We start from the raw sequence: 15,421 nt of genomic DNA on the forward strand, positions 1-15,421 counted from the left end.
CTCCTCGCTTAGCGCTGCCTTTGTCCGCCTCAGTCGCTTCGAAACAGAGAAAGCCACTTTGCCTTTTTCAACGATTCTTCATTCCCAGCGGGTGAGTTCAGAGAGTCACACACGGCCTGGCAGCACCGAGCAGGTGGCTCAGCGACCATACAAAGGAGGTGGTTGGCACAGCTAGCTCTATTGGGGACACTGCTGCATTCCCCTCGTTCCCCTTTCGTCTGGTTTTGCTCTGAGTCAACTTTAAAACAGCTTCTAGTGACACCTGCCTCCGTAAAGCCTGCAGTTTCTGCAATCCCCTCATTCTGTGTTTGGGGTGCGGGAGATGGGCATTGGCATGGCTTGTCTCCTCGGATACCTTCTTCAGGGGGGAGTGCCCGGGCAGCGCCGTGTTTCTTATTGGCTACGTTCTGCCGTTCACCACGCCGTTGACGTTCTTTCCACACCTCTGCTTTTATTGTTGCTCCATGTGGTCCAGCAAGAACTCAGTCTGATTTTCAGCAGCAGCTGGACTGCTTTCATGCTTGTCATTCCTTGGGGCTGACCGATGTCTTTCCATGTTCGGCACCTACCAGAGGGATTCACGCTTTTCAAAGCCAGCATCAACCACTCTGGGCTTTGAACATTACCTCTCCAGCAGAAAAAAAAAAAACCCACTTTGCTGATTTGCGCAGACTGGGCTTGCTCACCGCACGCCCTTGCCAGCATGGATGGGATTATGGCTGGACAGACCCAGGCTGTGGTCCCACATGGCAAAGTAGCCGAGGCGCCTCTGCAGCTAAACAATCAGCCTGCCAGACGCGGTTCATCCTCCAACGCAAAAGGGCCTGGACACGGCCTCTGTGCTGGCTGCTGAGACGCAGACCTTCAGTTCAGGGCTTTATTCTCGGCTTTGCCTAGGCAGCTTCCTGGGGCGAGAGAGAGAGAGCGAGCGAGCGGTCCCTTTCCTGTGCCCTTCCATTCGGAATGCAGTAAATCTGCCTTTGAGGCAGGCTCTGACCTCTCTTAATTTCTTGAGCTATCCAAGGAACTCCCCTTGGTGCTAGAGCCCCTGGATCTGGTGTGATGCCACCTTCCTGTAGAGAGGAAACAGAGATGGAAGGCCCCAAAAGTCAAGAGGTCGCCTTAGAAATTCATGAGATTTTAAGAAGCAATCAATATCTGGGTCTTCCAGTTTGCCTGCTGGTGTTTGAACCCTGAAGGGTCCCCTTTATAAACTCCTTTGCATCCCCACTCTATTTCTTAGCTGAAATAGGCACCTGTCAGGGTGCCTGCACCTTTCAAGCCCTAAATGGGAGATTTTTTTCCACTAGCAATGCCTGTCCAGCCCGCATTTGTGTCCTATGCCTCCTCGTGCTAGACACCAAGGCAAAATAGGGGTGATGGATAAATTGCCTTCAATTCTTCTACTGTTTCACCCTAAGACGCACCCCGAGCATGCCTGCTTTGAGCATATCCCAGCTACTTTTATTCTTATCCAGGTTGAACCTCTCTAGTCTGGCAACATCCATGGTCTGGCAACATCTGTGGTCTGGTATCATTTTAGCTAGCCAGATGTCCACTTATCATGGGTGTGGCTGATTTTCCTGTGGTCCCATCAAGTTTGTTTACAGCCACCAATCCTGGCTCTTAGTGTTCTGTGCTTTTATTTAGCTCTAATTTACCCCTAAATGCCTTCTAAGAGCCTAGTAAGCAGTGGAATTGCTGGTAATGCTGCTAGACCAGTTTTCAGACATACAATTTTTTTTCTACCATTGCAGCACATTTGTTTAAACAACTTAATCGTAGCCAGGCGGGCGATGAAATTTTTGGGTGTAAAAAGTACAAAAATAATAAAGCGCTATAAAACTTAAAACAAAAATTCAGTTTTCTCCAAATTTCAGTTGTGTTGACGCACCCCCCAGACTTCTCTCGAGTACCCCTAAGGGCACGTGTACCACTGGTTGAGAAACACTGTGCTAGACAATACTGATCTCCCACAATCCAGCAAATTCTCTGGTTCAGCACCGGTCAGGTCCTGAGGATGTCGCACTAGACCTATAGCTTTTAAGATGAGTTAGAATGGTCAGTGATTAGTAGCAGTTATCATTAGTAAGTGTTGCTTGTGAGAGGATAGGATTTTTTCCTACCCTCTTGCTTCTTGGGACCCTTGCCTTTCTAGCAGGGTGTGTACCTGTGAGCAACACCCATTCTGAGGGTGACCTTTTTTGGGAGGAGCCCCACGTCTTCCACAAGTGCAGTTTCTGCTTAGACCTCAAGTCTAAGGCAAGAAAGAAGCAGAGAGACCAAATTCAGACCGTTAATGATGGGGCGCTCACGCTGACCAGTGTCTGAGTCAGGTCAGGAGACCCTCCCCCCATACATGTCACCAAGCAGACGCATCCAGCTCCTCTTCTGCCTTGGTGCAGACGTCCCCTAAGAACAGGAGGTCATTGGAGGCTTCTGAGAAAACAGGAGAATGGACTCTCATCTGAAGCAGCCTGCTCCCGAAAAGCCCAGAACCTCTGGGAGAGCTACAGTCTCCAAAGCATCAATCTCCCAGCTCAGTACCCTGGAGTCACAGGACTCCTCCTCTGGTTCTGATGGAGCCGGAAGGCCCCAGAGCTCGAAGGAGAGATGGCTCTTGACAGGACTTCAGTTCCTTATACCCCAGACAAGGAAGGCATAAACACCCTCGTCCAGTACCATTAGGATCAGTCCCACCGTCGGCACCTACCTGTTTGGAAAGACCAATTCAACATCCATTGCCCTCCTCCATCGCTAACCTTAACACAGGTACATCACTGTTGGGAGGGGGAGCTCATCTCTGCTCTCATGGCTGAGGGCAGATGGACAACTTAGGAAACCCATCTCCACATCAATTGGTTGGAACTCAAGGCGGTCAGAAACCCCTGCCTCATGATGGGCAGTATGTCCTGCATGTTCTAAATCAGCAAGCAGGGAGGAGCAAGATCCCCTTCCATGTGGGCTGGAACCAGGGAGTTACGGGACTGCGCCATCGCACTCAGCAAAACACCACAGCCAACGTTGTCAACAGAAGCTTCTTACAGGACGACAGAGGGGAGCTAGACTCTCAAATCTTCCACAATATATGCCACAGATGGGAATATGCCAATGTATAGGCCCCATTTCTTTGCCACCTGCAGAAACAGGAAATGCCCTCTTGTCTACTCAAGAGGGGGTCGTTGGGAGACACGCCTCTTCTGGCCTGGAAGAAGGGTCTTCTCTGAGATGTTTTGTGAGGAACGAAATCACACAAATGGGCCAGGGTTATTCTTTATAGAACCAACGTGGCCGAGACAAGCTTGGTACCTTTACCTGTGTGTCCATCTACTGCTCAAGCTCCTGCCCACTGGTTTTCTTCTGACAGGATGTGGGTTGGCTCCCCGTCAGATGTTCTCTGCCTCAGGACGTTGTTCCTCCATGGTTCTTGGGGTTAGAACCCTCCTGCCCTGAGGAAAAATTGATCCAGTTGGTCACCTGCCCTCTCTCTCTCAGACATCCTGATAGTCTCTGAGCAGAAATTGTGTATCCCTGGGATCTATCCACAAATTTGCTTTGAAATTGCATGGTCCTATCCAAGTGGAAGGCCAGCAGTTCTTACCAAACAGTAGAAAGCACCCAGTCCTTGCTACTTACCTGCAGCAATGGGAGAGATTCTTCCCTTGATACTGTAATCGCTGTTTCCTGCCTGAATCTATACCTCTTTCCATCATCCTGGACCACATCACCACAAGCAGCATACTACCGTGCCAACACACACAGATCAGCAGCCATTACATGGCACTCAGAGAAACCAGTGGAGTTGTGCGAGGTCGGGGGAAAGCACCTTGTTAGATACACACTGAGGCTACGTCTAGACTGGCATGATTTTCCGTAAATGCTTTTAACGGAAAAGTTTTCCGTTAAAAGCATTTTCAGAAAAGCGCATCTAAATTGGCATGGACGCTTTTCCGCAAAAGCACTTTTGCGGAAAAGTGTCCGTGCCAATCTAGATGCGCTTTTGTGCAAAAAAGCCCCGATCGCCATTTTCGCGATCGGGGCTTTTTTGCGCAAAACAAATCTGAGCTGGCTACACTGGCCCTTTTGCGCAAAAGTTTTGCACAAAAGGGACTTTTGCCCGAATGGGAGCAGCATAGTATTTCCGCAAGCAGCACTGATTTCAGACAGTAGGAAGTCAGTGCTTTTGCGGAAATTCAAGCGGCCAGTGTAGACAGCTGGCAAGTTTTTCCGGAAAAGCAGCTGATTTTCTGGAAAAACTGGCCAGTCTAGACACAGCCCCTGAGTGTCCTCTGTAGTTTTGATTATACCAGGGAGATTGTATTTTTGCCCTATTATCAGGTGATTCTTGGATAGTGCTTGAAATGTGATTATAGGTTCTAAGTCTTGGCATTATTCCTAGGATATAATATTCCTAGGATACTCAGTAATTGTATAACAAAAGGGCAAGAAGGCTGCTTTGTGGATGGGACTAGCGTATTCTGATGTTAGTAGAAAAAAATGAAACCTCATTCTATGGCATAGTCCTTAGTGTTTGTGGAACTTGGCCTTGGGTTAATATCTGAAGAGCAGACATTCCTCTGTTTTCTGTTTGTGTCCTGTTTCGTAGAATCGGAGATTAGGGTTGGGAGAGTCCTCAGGAGTCATCGAGTCCAATCCCCTGCCCAAAGCAGGACCAACCCCAACTCAGTCATCCCAGCCTGGGCTTTGTCAAGCCAGGACTTAAAAACCTCTAGGGATGGAGATTCCACCACCTCCTTACGTAACCCATCCCAGTGCTTCACCACCCTCCTAGGGAAATAATTTTTCCTAATATCCAACCTAGACCTTCCGGATTGCAACTTGAGACCATTGCTCCTCATTCTGCCACTACTGAACTCAGCCTGGCTCCATCCTCTTTGAAGCCCACCCTCAGGCAGTTGAAGGCTGCTATCAAATCCTCCCTCACTCTTCTCTTCTGCAGACTAAATAAACCCAAATCCCTCAGCCTCTCCTTGTAAGTCATGTGCTCCAGCCCCCTAATCATTTCCATTGCCTTCTGCTAGACTCTCCAATTTGTCCACATCCTTACTGTAGTGGGGGAGCCAACACTGGACTCAGTACTCCAGATGTGGCCTCCCCAGTGCAGAATAAAGGGGAATAATCACTTCCCTAGATCTGCTGGCAATGCTCCTCCCAGTATGCCATTAGCCTTTTTGGCTACCTGTTGGCTCAGATCCAGCTTCTCATCCACTGTAATCCCTCAGTCCATTTCTGCAGAACTGTTACTTAGTCAGTCGGTCCTCAGCCTGCACCAGTACTTGGGATTCTTCCATCCTATATTTAACTACATTTATTAAACATAAACGCAAACTTTGTGATCTCGTGGTTAAAGTGGATTCAACCACTTTGTTACTATAAAAATACCACATATCTAGAACTGGTCAGAATTGTTTGATCAAAATGGTGTTCAGTTGGTTAACAAAACTGAACTCTTTCATGAAATGGTATCAATTTTGACAAATTTCATTTACAAAAATAATTGAACATTTTTGTCATGATTTTTTATTTCTAAATTATTTTGTTGGCATTTACTTTACGTTATTATATAGATAAAAATTAAATAAAAGGGTTGAAATCACAATGACACATTTCTGACATATCAAAAAGAAGTATTTGGATTAATCCCAAAGGAATGTTTTTCCGAATTGCATTTCACACAAAAAGTTGAATTTTGAGGGGCATTTTGTTTGGATTCTAGATTTGTTTTCAATCTTGATTTTTTTTTTTTTGTAAGGATGGGAAATTATTTTTTACCAGTTCTTAGCGACCTTCCCCCTCTCCCCCAAAAAGCCCCGAGACTAGCTTGTTGAGCACAGAATGAATTTTCTGCAAATGTATGAGTCAATTTGTTTGAGTTAAAATTAATTTAAAATGGGTCTTGGAACAACTTTAGCACCTCATGGCAGACATTTTTTTCCTCCCAAATCATTTTAGTAAAAAAAATAGCACAGTTGCTTCCAGCCCCCTTAGAGTTAAAACTCACTGATCTCTTGTGCATATTGTACGTAGCTGTTAGTGGTTCCCAAGCGCAGCCATGTTTCTAAATACGTGCTGGGCGCTATAAATTATCCTGTTCAGAGCAAGGGGTCGAGTTTCTTTATTTCGGCACGTAACGGCTATGAATGTCAGCAGAAATCATCCCTTTGGGATGCTACTTCGCCATGCCCACTGCTAAAGGCATGCAGACACAGAATGGTTTAAATGAATCTACAGACCCGAGTGACACAGCTATTACTTTATGGCATGAATCTATCCATTACACTAGTTACTTCTGATTTACTCAGCTCTGAGGCCCTGCTTGCACTTTAGTTAACAGTTCTCGCAGCAGTTCTTTGTAAATCCTCATTTGGGAGCTACAAATATCTGAGCTGGACTGGACTGGATCACGTGCACTGTAGGGTGGGAATTTGGCTGGATCAAGTTCAACGTGCACGTTTCCAAATAAGAAACAACCCAGAGCAGTTCGGTTGTTTACTTGCTCCAGGCAGACTAGAACTAAATGTTTTGAAATGTTGTAGCTGAAATGGGTTTGCCAGAATCTGCTTTATGGGAATTTAATCCCCATCTCTGCGCACGTCTGGGTCCCTTCTGGGCCTCTAAGCCTTTGAGATACTCTCGCTGGTGGTCTCTTGGGCTTTTGAAATCTGCAGGTGATCGTTTCCATTTGCTTTGACCTTTTGTTGATGCTCAAACTGCAGGGCCCTGTGGATTCCTGTCTTCCCTCTCCTGGGTACGCCCATTCATCAGCGTGAATAGCGGGAGGGACGCAGGCTTGCTACATTCTCATTTGACTTGATTAAACAGTGTCTGTCCGTAGAATTTATAGCCCATTTGTATTAAGGGCCTGTCCATCAATTCCGCGGGAAGGGTCATTTGCAAAATGAACAGCCTTTGCTATGAATATTTATGAGCCGCTTGAGGATAGCGTTTGCTAGACTGGAACATAAGCAATATTCCTGGGCCTGCCAGCTCAGGGCTTGTCCCCCGATGTGCTAAACTGTCCTCCCTCACTGAGGTGAACCCAATGAGAGCCGAGAGCACTGAGCTTTTTATAAGATCAGCCTCCCCTCCCTCGCTCCCCCCCCCCCCCTGCAGTCTTCACTCAGACAAAATTCCCACTGAAGTCAATGAGAGTTTTGCCTTGGTACGGGCTGCAGAATTGGGCCCAATGTGTATCGCAAACAGGTCGTTTCATTCTAGAGAGGTCCATGTCTTTGCATGATTGCTGTAATCTTTGGGTATTGTCCCTCAGCTTTTTAAGGTCTGCACAACAGAGCTTTGTTAACACAAACACAGAGGCTATGTCTGGACCGGCATGATTTTCTGCAAATGCTTTTAACGAAAAAGTTTTCCGTTAAAAGCATTTGCGGAAAAGAGCGTCTAGATTGGCACGGACGCTTTTGTGCAAAAAGTGCTTTTGCGGAAAAGCGTCCGTGCCAATCTGGACGCGCTTTTGTGCAAAAAAGCCCCGATGGCCATTTTCGCGATCGGGGTTTTTTGCACAAAACAAATCTGAGCTGTCTACACTGGCCCTTTTGCGCAAAAGGACTTTTGCCCGAATGGGAGCAGCATAGTATTTCCGCAAGAAGCACTGATCTCTTACATGAGATCGTCAGTGTTCTTGCAGAAATTCAAGTGGCCGGTGTAGACAGCTGGCAAGTTTTTCCGCAAAAGCAGGTGCTTTTGCGGAAAAACTTGCCGTTCTAGACACAGCCAGAGTGAACAGGTAGCTTTGATCTTTTAGGGCATGATTCATTGCCCATTGAAGAGCGTTTTCCGCTGATTTCGGTGGACGGTGGACCAGGTTCTTATTCAGAGGAGCAAATTCTGTTCCTATTTATACCAGTGTAAATCTGCAGTAACTTTTGTAGCCAATGGGGAAACTCCACCCTCACACCAATGTAAGATGCTTCGTTTTACATCCTTCCAAACCTGTAGTTCTGTAACTGTTAAAAAGCCTTAATTTGATTGTTCTATGCACTATATTGGTACTGGTTCCTCCAGGGGCATCCCTCACATACGCACCTTGTGGGGCTAGTCTGTGGTGCCTTGCTGGGGATGCTCCCCAAGTCTCTTCTTGCTGATCTACTAGCCTGCCCATTCTCCCCTTGCTCCCCTGCTAGTCTGGCCCCACTTCTCACCCCAGGGATACGAACTGAGCGCTGTGATAAGAGTCCCTTGTAGCTAAGACTCCGGTGCTTATACAAAACTCACTCTAGCGGGTTACCTGGGCTCAGTGAAGAGTTGTAAATAACTAAAAAAAAATCAGCTTTTGCGGTCAAAAGAAGTAACGTGCATTTTGCCAAGCAAGATCCTAGAACTGCTATTGCTCTGCTGTTGGCTTCCTTGCTACCGATCGATGCTGCCTGCCCTTACTCTCACAAGTAACGAACAACAGCCAGTGGGCTGGTGGGCTGAGTAAGGCTTGCGGGATCAGGCCTCGGGGAGGAGGGGGCTTTCTGAGTTTGGAAATGCAGTGTGGGTCTCACGGTCAGTAGCACGGGTTAAGAGGCATCTGCTAATCTCTGCCAGTGTAAGATTCTTGATTTTGCTGGCATAGGGGAAGCGATTCATTTATGGCAGGTGGGTTTTGCACTGAAATGGGAGAGAGAAAATATTTCAGGAGCAGATGCTGCGTAGAGGGGTCCAGAATTTTGCAGTCAGGCTAAGAGCATCGTCCAGCACAGAAACCAAGCATCAGACAGGCTCGTCACCCCTCCACTCCCAGACCGTCATGTGGAGGGAACTCCACAGGTAGAGCTGCCTCTTCCAAAAGGAGGATGCGCCTCGAACCCCCAGAGTTGTGCACGAGGAGCAAGCAGCCAGAGAGGAGAGGACGGCACCTTGGCTCAGATCCTCAAAGGGCTACCAGCACCACACATGCACTGTTGGCAGTGGAAGTTAGATGCTAAATGCCCTGGAGGAGCTGAGCCCTTGTCATGCTGTCAAGGAGGTGCAGCAGCAGGCCTGCAGACAGGGGAGGGACAAAAGGGACAATTACCCAGGGCCTAGCGATTCATACGGGTCTGGAGCTCTCAGCTGCCCTTCTCACGGCTCTGAGGGATGGAAGGGGACTCATCATGGACTGACTGCCCTTGGCCCTGCCCTTCCACTCAAGGCTCTGCCCTGTCCTGGGGCACAGAGCCACACCCCCTCACCTACCTTGCCCCAGGGCCCATGGTGGCTGTCGGCCCCGCTGTGCGCACACACGGCCATCCAAGCTGTTTCAAACACCCCCCGACCTTCCTGGAAAGCGCTGGTAGATTTCCTTAGCTGGCCCCAACCGCAGGGAGGGTCAGGCGCTGAATCAGCGAGCAAACTCTCCCAGAAGGGTTTGCATCAAGACGGTCTGTGACAGAGCTGGCTCCTTGCTGACCTCAGCTGACCCTGAAAGATGCCAGGCGCCCTTTCATTCCCCTCCAGTAGGAGTCCAAAGCTCTCAGCACCTCACTGGATCAGGTGACACTTTTTGGTTCACCGAATCCATTATCTCAGATGGGGGCTTATAGTAGGCTCTACATACACACTAATTCCTGGTACCACATCCCGGAAGCTTGTGTGGAGTCAGTTGCACAATAAACGGCCACACTGAGTCAGGCTAAAGGTCCATCCAGCTCAGTGTCCTGTCTGAGAGTGGCCAATGCCAGGTGCCCCAGAGGGAATGAACAGAACAGGGAATTATCAAGTGACAAAGTATTTCATAGTAATGGAAACAAATAGCAGAGACATATTTGTAAAGGGGAAGAGATGTCTTTTGTTGTCTGTTTATTTCTTAACCTGAATTTCTCTTTTTGTCTCCCATATTAGACAGCGGGGGCAACTGGGAATTCAGATATTTTGCAAGTCCCACCGTTGCACCGGGCGTGTTTCATAGATCCCAGGATCTGCCTTTGTACTGTAAACCAGCACAAGAAAATGCCTCATCTTTCATTGCATCGCTCTAGTTCTAAATTAATGGCAGTGCCCGGCAGCAGGACTGCACACAGCAGCAATGGCACGTTATTGAAAGTCAATGTTAAGACTTATTTCTTCTCTTTTTTATTATTATTATTCTTTCTTTAATAGCACGACTGGCACAAAAATTCGCAGCCAGTTTCAGGATTGGATAGTTCCTGGTAGCTTCCTTATCTCATGCCAACCTTTCTCTCCTTTTATAATTTTGCTTGACTTACAATCGGATGTATTTATTTCGTACTGGGGGAAAGGAATGACCAGTGTTTACAGCATCCACACCAAAAAAAAAACAAAAAAACACCACAACACCACCCAAGAGACATAAGATGGGCTTCATCCCACTGCAGAATCTGAATTTCTCTTGAGACGAGGGCTCTCTCCCCTACTGATTTTTTATCAGATGGAAACATTAAGAAATCTAACCCTTCCAGTGCTGGATGGCCCCTGAAATTACATCTGACAGAGGACCACTAACCACTTTGATTGATGCAGTTCTAGGGCTGCTGGAAAAATTAATTTTCAAGCATACAGCATTTGATGTTTTTTGCCACTCAGGATACTAACCCCATAGCGCCTCTCGCATACCAAATATCAACAGTAATGGCAACTTTCAAAGCTGGCTCAGAGCAAACCTGTGCATGTTTCCCTGGGTCTGGGCATCTAAAGAAGGGGTGACTTTAGCACTTGGATCCTTGAAGGGTATGGGGGAGAGGGGGCTGGGAAAAGTCACCAAACTGCATTAGACCCTTTCACAGAAAACACCTTGGTACAAAGTGAGGTTTTCCTACTAAATGTTGGGGAGATGGATTGTGGCTGAGTTTGGATAAAGGGATGACTGATAGATGCAATGCTTCTGATGTACCCAAAAAGTGTAAGCGATGGCTTTTTGTGCTAGATGGCTCAAGGATTAAAGTTCTCCCCACTCACTGCAGAGGTTCAGTTGTAGCCAACGTCCATATCAGACCTAAGAAACCTACTCTGTTCTTGTCTTGCAGAGTATATGAAAGAATCTGTCTGCAGCTCAAGCACCTGTTCTCTGAACAGCAGTGAAAACCCATATGCCACCATTAAGGATCCACCCATCTCGACATGTAAACACTCGGAGAGCAGTTATGTGGAAATGAAATCACCCATTCACAGGGATTCACCCTATTCACAAATGCCCACCGCATCAAAGACTAATAAAAATATCTATGAAGTTGGTAAGTGTCCTAGATTGCCAAAGAAGCTCCGTAGCGCCACAGAAGCAAACATTAGTTTGAGTAGTATTCTCTCTCGAGTTTCCCATTGGGGCAGAAGTCTTTGGGATTTGGCAGAATCAAGCGACAACTGTGGTTTATGGGACGGGGAATGAAATGATTTTGCTAGCGAGGGTCCCAAGCTTGGGATCAAAGAAGAAGCCAACCCATCGGCATGTTTGCTTGTTTTTAAACTGTTTTGAGTGTCAAATCCAGTTGCAAGATTAAAAAAGAAAAGGCAGATCCTTTGAAAGTGTTCTTTGCTGTCCCCTTGGAACAAAGCCCCCAGTGGCAAAAAGAGTTTGGAAAGGATTTGCTTTTATGCATGTGTTCAAATGAGCATATAAAGCTCTGACAATCGGAGCTGGCCACCTGTTAGTGATTGTAACCCATGTTTCATTGTATCTTCAGAGCCCACTGTCAGTGTGGTCCAAGAAGCCCGTGGTCGTAGTGCTAACTACAGCCAGAATCCGTATGACCTGCCTAGGAACAGCCACATTCCTGGTCATTACGACCTTCTCCCTGTAAGACACAGCCCTACCCATGGGGCATCTTGGGACAAGCAATCTTAAAGGGATACACTTCGCTGTCGCAATGTGCTGCGAACATTATCTCTGACTATACGAAAGAAACGAAGACAATCCTTTTTGGTTTTGCAATACACTGACGTGACTTGAAATAGTATTACACAAGGATTCTAACCTACCAGAACATCCATTTGGGCCAACTGCTGCTGCATGATATTTAAAGAGATGTTTTTTATAACAATCACAGAAAATTAAAGAACCAACACCTCCATCTGGCTGGGATAGTTACTCCAGAAAGCAGTTTATATATTCCAGTCAAAGACTCTGCAGAGTTCGCTGAGCTGTGAAGTAAAAACCACCCCCCAACTGTAAGTCCTTAGAGCTACGGATGTACATTTCTACCACCCACTTAGAGAGACCTTTACTGTTAGAGACAACATGTCTAAAAGGATGCTGGAGTCTATTTTACATACACATCATGGAAAAGGATACACTCAACAAACAAGCACGCCAGGAAAGACTGCTGTCTAATGCAGCTGATATAGTTTGTAAACCATGGCTCATGCTATCATCATATCCATGTTGTGTACATGTCAGTTTTATTCTTGGTAACTAGTTTTGCAATAAGTTCCTGTCTAGACAGGCTGCCGCAGTATTTTAGTAGAAAAATATTACATGCACACAGTCAGTGGTTAGTCTCAGTGCCTCATGCTCATTTTACACGATGTAAATCTTCACACGTCTCCAGTGATCTTTAACTATAGAACTCATCTAAACAGTGTGTCTCATGTCCAGCATATATAAGAACGTCCAACAATGGCCAGCAGCAGATGCAGCAGAGGGAGTGAACAGAAAAGGGCAATCAAGTGATCCATCCCCTGCTGACCAGGCCTAGCATCTGGCAGTCAGATGCTTAGAGATACATTTTTAACAAACTGTAGGACCCTTTGATTGTAGATGTGTTTTATTTGGCCTTGTATAGATGCTACTTTATTAGCTACAGGGGCCCAGACGGTCATCTGGCATGTAGCTTCAGTGACTTCAACAGAGCTATGCAGATTTACAGTAGCTAAGTTGCTGTCAGTGTTTCAAAAATCTAACCCTGTTTCTGTTCTGCACCCAACCCAATGGTTTCTAAGCTACCATGTGGCTTCTAGGTCATCTTTACAAGCCAATCTATCATAGCTAAATTAATGACATGCCATTGCTAATAAATACTTTAATTTCATTTGCATTACCATGCTGTGCAACTTTATCCATCACAAAGTCTACCTGAAATGTCATTAATCTGAGCTGTGACCAGATGTCCTTTTTCAACAGCTGTTTGTGGAATAATCGCTAAGAGGTACACCTGTGGTATGGCTTTGGAACAAGCCTCCCAGATTATTTTTTGTAGCCCTTCTTGACATAGACAGTAGAATACGTGCTATTAAGCAGTTTCTTGTATATCTTGAGCATGAAGTAGTATTGATTCTAAGTATGTAATTTTATTAAGCAACTGTGGGAGTAGCAAATGGATTGCGTCTTAAATATAAAGTCTGTTGCGCTTTTGCTGTTCTGATGGAACCATAAGAGAAAGAAAATCAACTGAGATCAGTTTGTTAAAGCATGAATTGATTGGTAAAAAACACTGATGCAGGAAAGAGTGGCCTACGGGATGGGTAGTACGATTTAGAACCTTTCACTTCTAGCTCGCTGGCTGGAATCGGGCTCCAGCTAGAGCCATTACTAGTGGTTGACAGACCTACGCAACGTTAACTGGTGGGGGCTAGTCTAGTTCCTAGCAAACAGGAGTTTGTCATGTGGAAAAGCCCCTTGCACTTTGAACCCTTGACGGTACTTGCCAAGAGGCCAGGAGCTGAATGTGCTATGGAGACTGGGAGTGAGGTCTAGTGCCAGGGCAGTGCAAAGAAGCCTGCACTAATAGTGACCCAGCCTTTGCTGTACTTTGTGCATCTCTACTATCAAGCCGGCAAGCCCTGGCAGTACTCCATTAAAAAATCTGGAATTTTTCATGGGCAGGGGGAAGGGCAGGCAACTGCTGCAGTTTGAACTGAATTCGCTCCAGAGAAATCTTTCCCCAGAGGGTTATAAAGAAGCTGGTTTTCACGTTGCAAGGAATACATAACTATTTACACGAATGCTGCATGTATGCATGGAGGCAAATGATTGATCAGCAATAGTAATTTTGCTTTCCAGACAAGCCTTATTCAAGATGTAACTAGACAAGTGTTTTTTTTTAATTAGGGCCATGTAGGGATATATTTTACGTAGCATATAGAAAGACTTACCTCAGAAATATCAATAAAAAGGCAGTTAACTATGTAAAGCTACTGTTAGAGACTTACCACACATCTAGCACTAGCCCAAGCCGTCTAAGCTGCAATCCTAACCAATGTAGATGTTGTGTTTCTGTACAATACGAGATGGGACTTGAGAGCGCAGTGAGATGCTTGATTTTTTTTTTTTCAAAGCTTGATTTCCAAGCCAAATGAAACGATGTGCTTAGAGTTTAGCAGGAGCGAAAAAATACCTTCTTGTACATTACTTTAGAAAATAGACACTGAAATGGCAATACTTTTTTAAAGCAAGACAGATTTGTAATATATTTGTTCACTGTGCTAAGGTGCTCTACCTTGTACAAAATAAACAGTTTCTCTCAATGTGGACTTCTCCCATGTTACTCAGTCGCAGCCTCGACCACGGTAGAAGCATGAACATTTCCCATATCACAGGGCTGGTTAACAAAGGGCTTACATTTGCCTACCCAAACAACTGACAGCATGCAAGCCAATGGGCAGCTTGACGAGTGTATTTCAACAGTTCTGAGATGGCATCTCAACCCCAAAATGAAATCAGAGCGTAATTCCTGAGCCAGGGGCTAATCACATCCTAGCTTTAAAGCAAACTATTGGTAACTGGTAAGTACCTTTTCATCAGTTGCTTGGCAACTCTTACTTCCCCATCAGTTAAACGTGCATGAGCAAAATGGAACATCCGGAGCACCAGAACAGTACAGTCAAACACTGACCCAGCTTACGCACAGCTGTAAATGCATAAGAGCAAGGGCATACCCCTATCTGGTGCTTTTTATGTAGTAAGTAGAGGCTGCCATCCTGTAATACGTTATTGTACACAGCTGTGTACCCACAAATTGACTTCAATGCCACTGACCTCAGCCAGTTCACTGTAGCCCATCTCTATGTTGTACACTGCAGTGTCAGGGCCTAATCTATCATATGCCTTAATGCTGATCAGTAAATTACAAGGTAAACTATGCAGCAGCAGCAGCAGCAGCTACAGAATTAAAGTGCTCTCTATGGCAGTATAGTGAACCACTAAACTGAGCCCTTTTTCAATGTTTGCAATTCAAAATTTCTGCCCCCAAAAATCTTGTTAAAGCCATACGTATAATCTTCTTTGTCAAACTCCCCTTACTATTCAACTCTGGAAATCCATCAGATTTAAAACAGCTGAAGGTAGCTATACTCAGAAGTCTCTACAACTCCTAATTCTGCACCCTTTCTCTCAAGCTTAAAAGCATTGCTACAACTAAAAGGCAGAAATACTGATGCTTGCAATATGCGTATATAATTGCTAAGGTTTGGACTTTCAAAAAAAATGTGTAAGGAAAGGCATCTGCTACATAAATCCCATTTCATA

The 15,421-nt window shown here is 45.8% G+C and overlaps 1 protein-coding gene across 5 annotated transcripts in view; it reads left to right on the forward strand.

The window, feature by feature from the left end:
- The window catches only part of MEGF11 (multiple EGF like domains 11), a 486,582-nt gene extending 472,274 nt beyond the window's left edge, over positions 1-14,308 (forward strand). For 2 of the 5 annotated variants that reach the window (XR_012895692.1, XR_012895693.1), the window contains 2 exons: positions 9,847-10,033; positions 10,989-11,125. Coding sequence is in view for 3 of the 5 variants with exons in the window: in XM_075896882.1 (XP_075752997.1) it covers positions 9,851-10,033; positions 10,989-11,195; positions 11,643-11,803 (551 nt within the window). In the remaining 2 variants the exon portion in view is untranslated. Of the gene's footprint in view, positions 1-9,846; positions 10,034-10,988; positions 11,196-11,642 lie in introns of those variants that run through there. The other 3 variants (XM_075896878.1, XM_075896880.1, XM_075896882.1) reach the window with 2 other exon arrangements.
- Positions 14,309-15,421: the final 1,113 nt, after the last annotated feature.

Source organism: Pelodiscus sinensis, chromosome 14 (assembly GCF_049634645.1).
Source record: "Pelodiscus sinensis isolate JC-2024 chromosome 14, ASM4963464v1, whole genome shotgun sequence".
Lineage (NCBI taxonomy): Eukaryota > Metazoa > Chordata > Testudines > Trionychidae > Pelodiscus > Pelodiscus sinensis.